A 15,538-nucleotide genomic window follows, 5' to 3' on the forward strand; every position below is an offset into this window, starting at 1 on the left:
TAAAGCTTGTAAAAGAGAATCTTTATTCCGCCCCTCACAGCATCATGATCGGCCATTTCCTCTCCATGGAACCACAGCAGGCTACTGTTACATCCCCTGTCGTTGTAATTCGGCCTTTTCTGACATGGCAGCACAGGGGTTAACCGTGTCTCCTCCCTCTGCTGGCCAGGCTGTGACGAGCTCAGGTGATAGTTCACCGTGCAAACTCGCTCACGCAAACCGGGCATCTCGGCTACACACAAATGTGGGTGGGGTCGTTTTGATGCGCAACTAGACAGCAATGTGCACTCCACAGCACGCCCCAAAGTCCATTTAAACTTCAGTCAACAAATATCCTGCAGGAGGGGATCTACTTTCTCTCATATCAGGCAAAGAGTGGTGTGAATTGCAGAGAGCTTTAAGAAGAAATAACTAACGGGGCAGAATCTGAGAGGTTACAGGGACCAAGCCTATGCAAGTCTTCGAATCGTGAGTAGGACGTTCATTTGCACGTCAATCCGTCATCTAGAGTTTTTCTGCGCATCTTTTTCTCGCCAGCCTTGTTTTTGTATCATCATGGCATGGCCGTGCCTCACGCGTGCTTGCTGCATCAACCGCTATTGGACCGAGCTGGACAAAGGGGACATCGCGGTGCCTTTGGTTTTTACCAGATACTCGGATGTGGGCGAGGTGCCGCATCTTCCCCATCACCCGCAGCCGAGGCTGAAGAGGGCCGGAGCCATTGCCATAGAAACCCAGCCTCATTCAGGTGAGCAGGAGCCTGGGAAGGCACCGCCCGCGACGGGTGCCGCAGCGGGAAAAGATGGCTCTGCTGCGTCTGTCATGCGCCAAGACTTCAAGGCCTGGAGAGTTCGCCCCGAGCCCAGCTGTAAACCCAGGAATGAGTTGCAGCGCTCGGCGGCCCCGTTCAACAACGAAACTCAGTACCAGAAGGATTATAAGGCCTGGCCTATAGCGAAGAAGAACGACCACCCCTGGATCCCCAAACCCAGCCCCACCTCCGCGGGGCCAGAGCGAAGCGCAGGGGGCGGAAAACAGGAGCAAGCGGCCCCCGAGGTGGAGAGCGGCGTGGAGAAGAGCGAGATCGAAGAGAAAACACAGGAGAAAGAGTCAAACGAGCCGACGAAGAAGAGCGGAAAGAGGGAAAAGTCAGCAGAGAGACAAACTGTGGAGAAGACGGAGGAGCAGGTTTCTGCAGAAGTGAGCGCCGAGCAGAAGAAAGGCAGAGCGGCTGCAGACGCTCTCAACAGGCAGATAAAGCAGGTGACTTCCAGCAGCTACAGGTAAGCCTCAGGCAGCGAGACCTTATCATGTACGCTTATCCTCTTTCACATTTCTGAAAGCGTTTCAACTAACCTACGGAATGTCTTCCTGTGTGCCAGACCGCTCCTCTGTGCAGAGATGACACATTTAAAGATCAGATCATTAACGTCTATATTTGTTATTGCATTGTGTTTTTTTAATACTCTATGCATTTCCAAATCAAACTGATATTGCCACAGATAAAGCTTGCATTATTGATTTGTCTCTGCTTTATCCTCTCTAGTGTACTAAATCAATGCAGTAGCCCAGTACAGCCAGTAAAAGGGTCTGAATTTAATCATGTGTCTTAACTTGGTTTATTAGCAGTCTTCCTCTGAATCTAATTAGGGATGCATGATGCTTGCAAACTTAGTTAAGACTTGCTGCCTTCAGTATGCCCTACTGAAATATTGAAGTTGTCGTACCAGTGCCTTTGTTAAAGGAAACTTATTCAGAGAGAATATTTCAAATTAACTCAACTGACCAATATACTAAGCATGCAACCTGTGCCAATGTGCTTTGTGAACAAACATTGGAGATTTAAAAAATCTGCATTTGTCTTTTGAATTGGCTTTAAAAAAAAGTTAAAACAGGATTTCCTTGTCAAATTGGCAATTAAATACTTTCTTAATATCTATTAAAAGCTAGCTTTGATATCAGAAATTAATAAGGAACTCATGAATTATTATATACTGTAAGACCAGTAACCAGTGAGTAAAGGATACTTCATTTTCGCAATAAGAACAAAAGTCTAGTCAATGCTTGCTGACATTTATGGTGTTACAGAACTTAAAACTCAAACTTAAGACTTATCGTCTTACAGAACTTAAAACAGAACTCAAAAGAACATGTGAAAATTAGATTTTGACTTCAGTTAGATAGCTGCTCACGGTGATGAGTACCCATCATTTATCATAGATACCGTTCAATATTGAATCTTAATCCATGAAACAAAACTCGTTCACATTAAAAAGTAGTGACTCACTACACTCGCTTTCACACAAAATATATTCAATCAGGGAAGTAATTTTCTAATTGATTGATAATGAAATGATCGTAAATCACATCCACAGATACCTCTCTGTTTGCTTATTTCATTTTTTTAGGACTGAGTTCAAGGCATATAAGGATGTGAAACCAGTGAAGGCCATTAAAGCTCCATCTCAGTATAAACCCCCAGTGGAGGAGAGCAGCCGTGAGACCAGCTACAGCGCCACATACAAGGGGGAGCAGGTGAAGGCTCAGCCCGCCGACAACAAGCTGATCGACCGCAGGAGGATACGCAGCCTGTACAATGAGCCGGGCAAGGAAACTAGCAAGGTGAGAGCGTGCGCCAAACACTGATGTGGGGACTGTGACCCTGGTAACACTATTTACTGTTATTCAATTAAGTACTTGGATTTAAGTCATGCGATAAACACTGTCAGTTTTTATTGTTTTTAACATAAATTGTTAATCACTAGAAGCGTTGATGTGTACATGGCTTCATACTGTGGCTTGGCATTGTGATTGATTAAATGCAAACACATTAAACAGCTTCAAATCTAAATTTGTGTTCATTTTAAATTGCAAAATTAGCCCTTATTTTATTTCATCATGCATATAAATCAGACAGTGAAATGTTTAAGTAACCACACTGTGTCAACTAAAAAGAAAAAAGCAATAACATACCAATAACAAATATATTTATTGCATCCCATTTTTGGATTATAGTGACATCATCTCATAATAAGGTATGCCTTTTATTCCAAGTTATTTCTCACATAGATTGGTATCCGTGTGCATGATTGACAGTTCAGACAACAAGTGGTTAACAATGTGTCTGTAGTGTGTTCATATGGCCACTCCCTCTCTCATTCTTGTAGGACGTCTCAGAGACTGAGAGCAGCTCTGTTCTAAATCTGCTGTAGTCAGGTGTGTTGTCTGTTTCTTCAAAAGGCATGGAGGCTGACCTCAAGTTGATCAGACGCAAAAACTTGCATACTGTATACACACACACACACACACACACACATATACACACACACACACACACACACACGCACACAGTCTGCGCCTTGGCTCATCTTCACTGTTTACCCACCTCAGCTTGCATCACCCACCACCATTTATGGAGCAAAAGGGTGGATTGTTTCATAAATAAAAGAAACAAGTAAACTTAGATTATACTTGAGAGTAACAGATTAGGATCAAAACAAAAGATCTTCACTGTTTATTGCTCTGTGTTGGAGACAATGTATAGGTACAATTACATTTGGAAAGTAAACTGTTTGTTTGTTTGTAAAATATCACACAAAATGTACCACTTAAAGAAAGGCACAACAGTGTGTTTGTGCCAATTGCATGTTATCCTTTTTAGCTTTTCATTTCAGTGTAGTATCAGTTTGAAATTCAGTAATATGCAGCCATGAATTTCATTCTTCAATCACTACATACAAGAGTAAAAGTAAATGTGTTGATTATAATCTGGACTGTATCGTCTATCGTGAATGGTGCATAATATGTTTACTTTTTTTGGTGCAAATAGCACCATGGTCCCTATTATTCTTAGGATTAGAGCTTTTCATTTTTATTCTCAGTTACAGCCTTTACAAACAGTTGTCATTGCTTACAATAAATACTTTTTTAAGATGTATTTACTCAGAAAAATGTGAGTATATTGGAGCTAATCAAGAAAATATTAAACTCAACAAGAGCAGGGAGAGGAGAGTGCCTTGCTTAATTTTCCAAGTAGGTGTAAGAGTTTGAACCAGCAATCCTCCAGTCTCACGCTTCTTAATCCTCCACTACTTCTGTTAATAGTTGAATGTTATCATTACATTTATTTTACAGACTAACATCATAATTTACTAATATAAACCACTAACTCTTTAGGTTATGGTTTCTTCTTCTTTTTCTATTTCAATAGAGAGGCGAAGTCACACCCATCTACTTCCGGTCCATGGGACTTTATTTCTGAAAAATTATATATTGAAGTCAATGGAGAGAGAAAACTTATCTTTCGATCCCGTTTGAATTGTGCCATGAATTACACATATGATGTTTGGCAATCTTAAAAAATAATTTCCACGTCAAAAAAGTCACAGTTTGTCTTAAAACTGTTGAAATATAAGACTATGAAAAATATGCAACTAGAAAGACTACAAATCCCAGAATCCGGTCCCGCATGCTGGCTCTTACGGAACCGACTATCTCCCCTTGTGTGTATGTACAGCTCTCAACATGCCCAGACTTGTAGTGATTTCCACCTCTTTTAATACTTTCCGCCTCATTCTGAAAGAAAGAAGTGAAATGTGCCAACGTGACGGCCGTCTTGGTGTGTGGTGCGAGACGGGAGATGTAGTTCATTGAGCGGTTTCACACAAAAAAAGTGTTACTTCACAGTTTTACGACACATTTAAATTTTTTTGACTTGCAAAATTATCTTTTAAATTGACAAACATCATATGTTTAATTCGTGGCACAATTTAAACGGGATTGAAAGATAATCTTTCTCTCTCCATTGACTTCAATACATAATTTTTCCGAAATAAGGTCCTATGGAGCTCCCAGAAAGGTAGGGACTTTGCCTCTATAGAAAAACTGCACAAACCACTGTTCTATAAAAACAAAGGCACAAATACCTCTTGTGCTGTTTATTTTTTATTTTATCTCCATTGCACTAATCCACATAATGCAAATATCACCTATACCGTATGGTGTCATTTGCCTGTCCTCATTTAAGTAACAGGGTAACAAAGGTACCTTTTGCATGCCAAAATAGCACTTTGACATTATTTAGAGTCTTAATGGATTAAGCACTCCTTTAAAGGGTTAGTTTAACATTTTTGGGAAATGCGCTCATTTGCTTTCCTGCCAAGACTTGGATGAGATGATCAATACTAGGCTCTCATACCAGTCTGGCTGTCATGGAAATTCTCCAGGAAGTGACAGCACCAAGCCAAGAAGGTGCTGTTGAGTCTTTATGCTAGGCTAAGCTAATCAGCTGCATATTTAATGGGAAGACATGAAGGTGGTATCAATTGTCTTCACTTACTCTCGGCAAGAGAGCAAATAACTGCATTTCCCAAATGATCAAACTATGGCTTCCCGACGAGGTTTATGTTTAATTAACAATTTTCTTTGTCCATCTCAATATGTTCACCCCTCTTCTCTTTCAGGTGGATAAACCAGTGTCTCGCATCAAACCAAAAAAGACACCAACAACAACAGGGAAGATGGTGAAAAAATCAAAAGAGAAGGTGCTTGCTAGTTCCCTGTCAGCCAAGAAGAAACCGTCTTTGGGCACCCCAGAACCCAAACCAGATGGAGTCGTCACCAAGAAGAGCAAAGAGATCAGCAATAGACTGGCTGAAGCAAACCACTAAATGAAGTTTCTCTCTACACTTTAATGTGTGTGATCAAAGGTGACATGACGAATTAGGCACATTTCTTCCTTTTGGTTTATTTCCTGACCTGTTGTTTTTGCTGTCCTGTCATATATTAGTCACCTTTAAATGGGCACTGATGTTGAGCTTTCAAAATAATGCAAGTCATTTCACTGTAAAATGTGAGTAAGTGTGTGTGTGACAGAGAGAGAGTGTGTGTTCAGATGTATGTAAGTATGTGATCCCTTGTGTTTTGGTGCACAAAACCGCTTTATATTATTGAGCACATTATTTGCACTTTGTTTATATGAGTTCTGTTTGACATCGAACCATAAAAAAAAGCCATCAGTACACATATGTGTATGAAAGGGAATTTTTACCTTTGTCTTAATGAATAAAAACTCAAATCAGTTTTGAAATGATTGTAGAAAAAGTCAGGGGGATGGTTTTTCTCTCAGACTTTATCACATAAGAGGTGTTGTGACAGTACAACATATGTTTTAGGGTTGCTTTTCCTAGTTACAGTGCCTCCGCTGTATGGTCCTGGTTTTCATTTCATTGTTTGGGATGATATCTGGTCTTATCAGTTTGGTTGCCAAGAAACCAAATGAAGTGTAATATAATTGCTACGGCTTGCATGCAGGACACTGTGTTTGGTTGAGTGGCTACATTTCAGCAGACTATATGTCACACAGTCACATTTTTGCTTGTAAATTGAGCAACTAAAGATACATTTCTAGGGGAAAGAACTTGTCAAGTGTAATGCATGCGTAGTAATAGATTTTGGTGGTCACACCGAAAAAACTAAAGTACATTCACGAAATCATAGTCTAGTGGCTAATAAAGCTATTACCTAAACGCACCATCAATATGGTTGTACCCACTAACACAATTCTGGCAATCTTAATGTAGATCCACTCCTTTGATTTAATGGGAATACTGCAGTACTTATTATGACTCAGTATTTGTGACCTTGTATTCCGTCCTCTGATCTGTGATGCTGTAATTGTGCTAAATGAGAAGAAAAGAAACGTATGCATAAAGGCCTGAAAAGGGAAAAACTATTGTATTTACTCAATAAATGTCACTCTGAATGGGCTGATCTCACCAGGTGGGAAAGAACAAGGAATGGGCCAGGACTTGAAGTTCAGCCTTTTAAAATGTTGCTGTCTGATAATACGCAAATGACACCTGTTCATTGTGAACATGACATGAGGGGTTTTTACTTATCTGTGGCGGCAAACATGGCTGCAGTGTGCAAGAGCCCAGTCAAGCACTACCCACGGTGAGTCTGCTTCAAGTTTAAGCTTCCGTGTGTGAGCCTGAGAGTTTTGATGTGTATGACCTTACAGCCTGCTGCCTGCTAGCACCATGTCTGACCTAACCATAAGACCTGCTGCTACACACTCCAACACCCTGGTGCTAACTCGCTCATTCTATATGCTGTCTGGTTTGCGCCACACGTGGCATCAAACCAGAGGGAAATTATGAAATAACGTCATACCGCTGCAGACGTGAAACTGTGCTTGTTCTCTCAGCTTGCTCTGGTTGAATTCTGAATAAAGTGATGATACTAACAGCTTGTGTTCTGACTTATTCTACCCTATAGGCATTAGTGTTTTTTATATATATTTTGTAAATTAAAGAGCAATATACATTCACACCCATAATCTAAATAACAATGATTTTTGAGTTGTGGTAAAATAACAAAACATTTAAATTAAGGATTAAGCAAACAAAAGCATTTTACTCTAGATTCCTGGTGTATAAAATGGCAGGGGGGCTTTTAAATCTGGCAGAGCTGTTGTTAGTTATTCCCTTCTAGTTCAAGCAAACCCCCTCTTGTTTAATATCTTATTTGCATTTGGTGAAGCTGATTGTGGATGCTACAGTAATGATTAGTTATTTAAGTTTTCAAATTAAAAAGGTATCCATTTATTTTATAGCATGTAACATCAGTATACATGGGGGCTATAAAGCAGATAATACAAAATCGACCTAACCTAGTTTTTCAAAAAGACCTTGGAAAACCTTTCTTTTCAGCCATGTATTTTATTCTCACAGCCCTCCAGAAGCCAAATCAAGCACTCTCTCTTTTTTCTTTAGATGCGGGAATTGCAAAAATATTCCCATTATGAAGAAACAAAGATTCAAAGTCCAAGTGAAAATATTATTTGATCGTTTTTCAGTTCATGCACTATAGCTCATGGCTGCTGCTGCTGCTGCTGCTGGTCATTTCCTTGTGAATCAGTCATCCTGACATAAAACTGCATGAATAATTCAGTTGTTATGGGCCCTTATGTTCGCAGAACAGCATAAAATATTGAATAACAGCTCAGTAATGGCACTGGGTCTGCCTAAGCTCCATCTCTTCTATAAAAGACTTGTCTGGCTGGATACAGCTCCACCTACATGGTTATTTTATTGTGTTAAAAAGGGTTCAATAGAGAATTGATATACTTGATATTAAATAGTCTACATGATTTAGTGGTGTACATTTTTGTATGTGGAAGAAATAACTTGCAGTTTCAAAAAGGGAACAAAAGAACCCTAAATAATCATAAAATGTAAATGCTCAACTAAACAACAGCGCTGTAGGGGTTTATGAGTGTGCACCAAACCATTCTTTGACAAGCACCCTTGTGAAAATATTGTATTTCTTGACATACAACACATTGCATATTGTGGTGCTGATGATCAGCAAATGATGACCTCTAGTGGATAGGATCTCTTACACAATCTCAAAGCATCATGTAAACTACTGCCAAGCAAAGTAGATTAGATTTCCATCTTTGCAATATCAAGTTCTTGAAGGTGTCCCCTGCTGGATGGTGTGATTATCTCTCTACTTCCCTGGCTCGGATCTCTATTGTTAACATGTACATCCAAATAGCTACCAGGAAAATAAACCTATTATCACAACATGGCAAGTGTGGGAGTGCATCATACTGCAGTAACCATGGTCATGGTTGCTATGTCAGGAATACAAACTCACACTACATGGACGAAAAAACGCTGTTGCCATTTATGTATTAGTATTTTGATGCTGCCTTATTGAATAAATGTATCATATTTACACTGCCCTGTTACTTTTATTCTTGTATTTAACAGTTGCAGTGTTACATTGTGAAGAACAGGTTAGGTTTTGTCCTTTTGGGCAAGGGTAATGATAATTGTACTGGTGAATTCATGGCAATCTGATAAACTATACATGTGCAGCAAGGATATGTTGAAATGAAAGACGTAATATTAATAACAAAGTGAATAATTGGTGGGAAGGAGGTTTTGTATTATTGTATTTACTAAGTAGAGTTTTAGATTAAATCCAGTAGTGGGCGGAAAAGCAATATTTGGGATGCAAGCCGCCATTTTTACCAGCGAAGAAGAAGGATGATAGTGACCGGAAATAAACAAAGCCAGACAAGCTGAGAGGAGGGAAGAGGCTCAGCTGCTGCAGCCAGGGACATTCATACTCGTAAGAGAACCATTTATTTAACGTCGTGTATAACAACACAAACATAAGTATGTGTTTACAAATCGACCATTAAGATGTCAAACTGTAAACCATATACGTTTGCTGTTTTAGGAAAAGTCCGACAGAGTGCAAACCAGTGACAGGTTCAGCGTTAGCTAGACAACATGCTAACTCTTAGCTAGATTAGCACAACAGACTACTATACATAATCAGCATTTGAAAAACCACTATTTTCTAAATGAGGATAAAAAGACACTCCAAATGGATTTTAGTGAGTGCAGCTTTCAGTCAGAAAAGAGAATCAGTTCTCAGCTAACTTTAGGTTATGTCTGTTTAACCGGTGTTTACATTTCAACATCTTGCTATTATCATATGCTAACTAACCAATTCTGATTCTCATTCAGGATTGTTAGCAGCAGCTGAGCTCACACTAATCACCATCATGATGACAACTAAGAGACTAGACAATTTTGAGGTGATGTGTGAGTGGGATTCATGCGACTTCAGGGGCTGCACCGTGGAGGAGCTCAGCGATCATATGGCTCTGCATTTAAAGGACTACCTGGGAGACAACGACGCCTTAGAGGAGCTTGGTGAGTAACTGAGGATCATACAAGACAAACTAAAGGATCATGCTATGTCACTTGCAGGGCTGGAAATAAATATGACCTTTCAGTCATTCTAACCTTTATGTAGTTAGGACAACTCATTCTAAATCATCTATAACAATGTTCACACCAGGTCAGTGTTGTTAGTCTTACTATAGGCTAATGTATTGCTTATGTATGGTGCTAACTACAGGAAAAGTTTATCTTTTGTAACTTAAAATGCATTAACGACATGTGTACACACTTATTTACAGTGTCTCTAGGTTACAATGTAGGACAACAACACTGTCCTTTTTTGCAATAGGGCAACAACTAGTCTGAAGAAATATACTAGTCATAAAGGTTTATGTCTGTAAATGTTTAGGTGATTGCCCTAACCTACTCAATCAAATCTCAGCGAACTCCCTGTACACAAAAACAGTCATTTCTAAACTGCAGTTGTAACTCCTTCCCTTTCTTTGTTTAGACGAGTATGCTTGTCTCTGGAAAGGGTGTCAATTTCTAGCCATGGGCTGCCCTGCGGAGCTGGAGGTCCACGCTCACTTCCACAACTATCACGGTAAGCTGAAGTTCGTCGGGGCGAGGCTTCTCAAGTCCCGCCCCGACCTACCCAGCTGCAACGAAGGTCTGCACAGCAGCAACCTGGTTCCCGAAGGGTCGGATGGATACATCTGCCAATGGGAACACTGTGATGTAGGTTTTTCCTTTTTAATTAGAATGATCCATTGGTTATCAAATGATTGATACCACCAATATTAATTAAGTTATGTTCTTCTTTTACACAGAGTACATTTAACAATCCTGAGTGGTTTTACCGACACGTGGACAATCACGTTGAAAGTGCTGAGCCACAGTCCCTCCCTCATCAGCAGCAGACATTCTTATGCCCCTGGACAGGTATAACAAAGTCAAAACAGATCAATGAGATGTTCCTATTATAACTTCAGCCCAATTCAAAAGCATCCCCGACACACTCCTTCTCTGTGACAGAGTGAACTCCATCTGTAGTCATACTCACAGCTGAATGAGGCTCCTTTTATTCAGGTGCAGGGTGTAGATACAGCAGTAAGCTTTGGAACATCTGACCTCTCTCCTGGCAAACACAAAACGGAACTTTTGCAACAATGATTGAGAATCAGCTTCTCTCGGGCTAAAAAAGTATACGTTATAATAGGGCTGCTCAATTAATCGTATTTTAATCGCAATTACGATTTTGGCTTGCAACGATTATGAAAACAACATAATCTAAAAAATGTTTTCCAATAAATTGATGTTTTCAAAGTAAATGGATAATTGTTTTTAATAATCGTGATATCAATTATTGACCCAAATAATCGAGATTATGGTTTTTGCCATAATCAAGCAGCCCTACGTTATAATTATAATAAACCACCACAAATCTTTAAAGGCGTTCCTTTTTTTGCTAAATCAGATGTTTATGAGCCTTTTTTTTTGCAACAGTACCTGTAAATATCAAAAAACTTGACAATCAAATGCACACATCTGCTGTGTACCATATGAAGTATACAAACATACAAGGTCATCTTAAAGTTGTTAACATCTGTATGACAATGGAACTATGGACACAATGTGTTTTATGTCTGACACAAACAGTGTTGCACTTGGTCTTTGAGGGTTTTTATAACAGTGCAAACGGTGTTGAAATGGGTAGGGGGAGAATGTTGGAGTTGGATTGGAATTGAGCCTTTAAGTTTGACCTTATCTGAACCTCATATTTCTTTTACAGGCTGCGATGCTTCCTTCAAAATCCGATACCGTCTGAGGGAGCACATGCGGAGCCACACTCAGGAGAGACTGGTGGCTTGCCCGACGTGTGGCAACATGTTCTCCAGCAACACTAAGTTGTTCGACCACCTGCACAGGCAGGCCGAGCCAATAGGTGAAGGACTCTTCATTATTTCCACGATGCAGATAGATCTGATAGTATTGCCTGTATGCTGAATTCTGTTCCTTTACCTCTAATTTGAGCAGATTCACTGGTGTGTGAACATTGTGGCAAAGCTTTTTCCAACGAGAGGCTGTTGAGGGATCATGTTCGTCAGCATGGTAAGCATTTTCTAAAATCTATTCTACAACTTTGTTACATTCTGGGTATGAAAAGAGGATTTAGTGTGATGTTAGGCGTGGATACAGTCGGGTTCATTTAGATAGAAGGCAAGTTTATTTATATAGCACCTTTCAACACAAGGCAATTCAAGGTGCTTTACCAAAATGAAAGACATTCAGACAAAGGCATTTAAAAAAAAAGATAGATAGAATCAGGGGGATGAAAGCCTCTTTAATGGTCACACATACAGCACACAGCACACAGTGAAATTTGGCCTCTGCATTTAACCCATCATAACTACTAGGGCAGCTATTTTACTGCACTCGGGGAGCAATGGGAGTGGGGGGAAGGGGGATGTCCGGTGCCTTGCTCAAGGGCACCACGGCAGGGCAGGAGGTGAACTGGATCTCCATATTTAGGTCTGGTCGGGGACTTGAACCGGCGACCCTACGGCTCACAGTCCAAGCCCCTACTGACTGAGCCACTGCCGGACAGTGAAGGGCTAATGAAAATAATAATGTCGCTCGAGTTAACAATGTCCAAACCGTAGACACAGACATGTTTGGCAAGGATTATATCTAATTGTTGCTCTCTTTTATTCCAGTGAACCAGGTGAAGTGTCCCTTCTGTGACATGACCTGCACCACTTTGGCAGCTCTGAAGATCCACATCAGATTTCGCCACTGTGACGAGCGGCCCTTCCCGTGCGACTTCTGCGACAAGAGGTAGATCTTTGGATAGCTGATTGGATGTCCAGCTGACAAGTGTTGTTTACAGCCACCCCTGAATTGTGTCTTCATGTATGTTTAGCATTAAAAGCAATATCAAGCTTCAATAAAATACCTTTTTGAAATGCTTTATCCTTCAGAACCTGTTAGTCAGTTTATTTGTAAAAATAAATGTCATCAAATTATTCAAACGTTTATTTCACATTTCGTTCTGCAACTGAGAAGTTAAAAAAATCAAAGAGATGGACAACACTTTACATTTCTTAACAGACTGTTGGGCTATTTGTCCTAGCATGGATCCTTTTACTTGCATTTGTAACCAAATAGCCCTTAATATCTACTCTGTACAGACCCGAAACATGAACAAAAAAAATCTGAATATCCTTATCCACGTTAGCTTTTTATTCGATTACCATTATTTATGGGAAAACCTTTTTAGTAACAAATGTATTCAACATTTTGGAGTGATTGTCCTATTAATGTAATTCCTCTGGTATATTTCTTTGTCATTTGAGTTGCAGAATGTGAACATATTCTTTGAGTACGTTATGTTTAAAGAGTACCTTTATTCTTTCCTTTTCAGATTTAAGAACCAGCGCGACCTGCAGAAGCACACCGAGGTTCACAATGAGGGCACCGTGTATCACTGTACAGTGGAGGGCTGTGATTATTCCTGTCACACATTTCCAACCATGAGCTACCACTACAAGAGAGCGCACCAGGTTTGTTAGTGTAAAACCTATTTTGATTGCAATGACAACCTGCTGTAATCTCATTGAGAGTTACAGAATTGTGTTGTTTACATGATTCCATGATGTACACCAACAGGTCGGAGGGATGTCCAAATATAAATGCCATATCTGTGATAAGGTCTTCTCCTGGTGTTACACTCTCACACTTCACCTCCGCAAGAAGCACGAGCTGAAATGGCCGTCTGGACATTCTCGCTTTCGGTAAGTCACAACAGCAATCACAACTGAAACCACCATTTCTTTAAACCACTCAACTTCTCATCCTTGGAGGGGGGAAGAGACATCAAATGCAATTTAAGTGATTCAAAGTTGAAATAATCCATATTTGATCCGAGTTTGTTCCACATGCTTTCTTCACAGTTACAGAAAAGACGTAGACGGCTTCCTAAAAGTGAACATGGTGCGGTTTGAGACTGTGGAAGTGACGAAGGAGATCATGAAGAACATGGCCAAAAAGCCGCAGAGCCTTCGGAAAAGTCAGAGAACGAAGAGGGCTGCCGTCCCACCGGAGAGCAGCCGGGGCTCCCCCGCAGGGTCCTCCTCGCCCTCCTCCAGCTCCTCCTCCTCGTACGGCTCGGATCTCTCTGGAGCGGAGGACGTCTCGTCTCAGCCGAGCCCCCGAGGAAGCGACTCTCCGGTCTACTGCGTGATGAGCACCATCCCTCTCATCGAGGAGGAGCCTGGGGGGTCGTCGCAGGAGGACTGTGACGGCAGCGGGACGTCGGGGGCGGTGCAGGCCCTGACGGAGGTGGCGAGGGGCCTGGGCATGGACGTGGTGTGACCCCTGCCTGCTCCACTGCATCATGCGCTATTGTTTGCTGTGTGAGGGCCATCAGGGACCAGAACTGTTTTATACCCAAAGCTTTCGCGTGGTCTCAAGAGCTTTTAGTGTGGTTTTATTTACCTTTTAGGAGGGCCCATTTTCATTTGAGCAGCTCTTATTACCTACAATGCCTTGGCTTTATGATGCTTCCTATCTAAGGGATGCCGGTTAATTTTCTTTCTTAATTTAAGTTTCTTAATTTAAGTTTCTGACCAAGTTGACATGAATGAGAATAACTGGAAGCACTATGAAGTGAGTTCCTTATACATTTTATTCTTAACACACCACAGTGTGTTGCCCGACAGAGGCTTTCCGAAGACATTATTTTTTGATGTATTGTTTTAATGCTGCTTGATTTTATTGTTACAAATTTGAAATACATTTTTGATACTAAAGTAACATTTTCTTGTTGTTGTTTTTGTTCTTACCCCACCTGTATGAAAGCCAATACAGTCCTGTCTTTTTATCCAGTTCAATATGTCGTCCCCTCTATCTCCCCGTTTCTTCTCTTCTTGGCTTAACTTTGTAATGAAACGGCAAAATAGCCCCAAAATGAGTTTGTCCATACTTTGGTTTATGACCAAATACCTAATGCCGTTCCCTTCAGCTTTAATTTGTGTTAAGTGCCAATTACTTTTAAACTAAGATGGTGATCATGGTGAAAATGATACATGCTAACATCAGCATGATAGCATTTATTATTATATAATTGTAAACATTGTAGAATATAATAAATTAAGCTTAATGCACAAATCACAGAGACTCTATCAGCTGCATTTCCTTTTAGTTTGGCAGATTTGCAATTATCTTTTTTAAACTTTTTTTTGTATCACCTGGCCAAAAAAAATCACATGCATCCTAAAAAATCTTATAACTTAAAAACAACAACCTTTCAATCAAAGGGAAGCATTACAGATAAGTATGACTATAAAGTCTCCAAAAGGCATTTAAGAAATCAATGGTTGTTAATAATATTTGTTGCTCAAATGAAGCTGTTTTAATGCAAAAGTATATTTTGTTGATAAATGAATCAATAGATATCCACAGTTTTTTCTACATCCTGGACACTGTGGAGCCCTGTTGAAATAAAGTGAACCTATCAGACAGGGAGTAATGGGTAATCTATCTCATGGGATTATCTACTTTCCTCTCAGGGCCTCCGGTAGGATGTTGTCAGTCAGCCAGGATGATGGAGATGACTGTTCATGTGACGTGAACTGAGGTAAAAAGATTGCTGTTGCATCAAAGCAAGAGGGAAATAAAAAGGCGGCGCATAGTAACCAAAAGACTCTTTTTGCCTCATTGCAACAGGAGGTACCCTGATCGCTCTGCAGGTATTCAAAGAATAATCTTTTAGGAGATGTTGTCGAGAGTAGAGATCCATTATCTTGTGAACACCCCCAATTGGATCCCAT

At 40.4% G+C, this 15,538-nt stretch overlaps 2 protein-coding genes across 5 annotated transcripts; both read left to right on the forward strand.

The window, feature by feature from the left end:
• Nucleotides 1–212: 212 nt before the first annotated feature.
• On the forward strand, nucleotides 213–7,233 carry map6b (microtubule-associated protein 6b). 4 transcript variants are annotated; one of them, XM_034097424.2, is made up of 4 exons: nucleotides 213–1,283; nucleotides 2,409–2,622; nucleotides 3,168–3,216; nucleotides 5,463–5,545. In XM_034097424.2, the coding sequence occupies exons 1-3, from the start codon at nucleotides 556–558 to the stop codon at nucleotides 3,210–3,212; spliced, it is 987 nt and encodes a 328-aa protein (XP_033953315.1). In that variant the 5' UTR covers nucleotides 213–555; the 3' UTR covers nucleotides 3,213–3,216; nucleotides 5,463–5,545. The 4 variants fall into 4 exon arrangements, with proteins under 4 accessions (XP_033953315.1, XP_071061252.1, XP_033953317.1 ...); XM_071205151.1 differs by lacking the exon at nucleotides 5,463–5,545 and adding an exon at nucleotides 3,016–3,035 and having other exon boundaries at nucleotides 214–1,283; XM_034097426.2 differs by lacking the exon at nucleotides 3,168–3,216 and adding an exon at nucleotides 3,016–3,035 and having other exon boundaries at nucleotides 215–1,283; nucleotides 5,463–5,546.
• A 1,785-nt stretch (nucleotides 7,234–9,018) lies between these two features.
• LOC117457870 (histone H4 transcription factor) lies at nucleotides 9,019–14,522 on the forward strand. Its single transcript, XM_034098121.1, has 10 exons — nucleotides 9,019–9,144; nucleotides 9,549–9,737; nucleotides 10,219–10,445; nucleotides 10,538–10,649; nucleotides 11,500–11,652; nucleotides 11,745–11,819; nucleotides 12,425–12,545; nucleotides 13,132–13,270; nucleotides 13,377–13,501; nucleotides 13,661–14,522. Exons 2-10 carry the CDS (start codon nucleotides 9,587–9,589, stop codon nucleotides 14,079–14,081), a joined length of 1,524 nt encoding a protein of 507 aa, XP_033954012.1. The 5' UTR covers nucleotides 9,019–9,144; nucleotides 9,549–9,586; the 3' UTR covers nucleotides 14,082–14,522.
• Nucleotides 14,523–15,538: the final 1,016 nt, after the last annotated feature.

Source organism: Pseudochaenichthys georgianus, chromosome 13 (assembly GCF_902827115.2).
Source record: "Pseudochaenichthys georgianus chromosome 13, fPseGeo1.2, whole genome shotgun sequence".
Classification (NCBI taxonomy): domain Eukaryota; kingdom Metazoa; phylum Chordata; class Actinopteri; order Perciformes; family Channichthyidae; genus Pseudochaenichthys; species Pseudochaenichthys georgianus.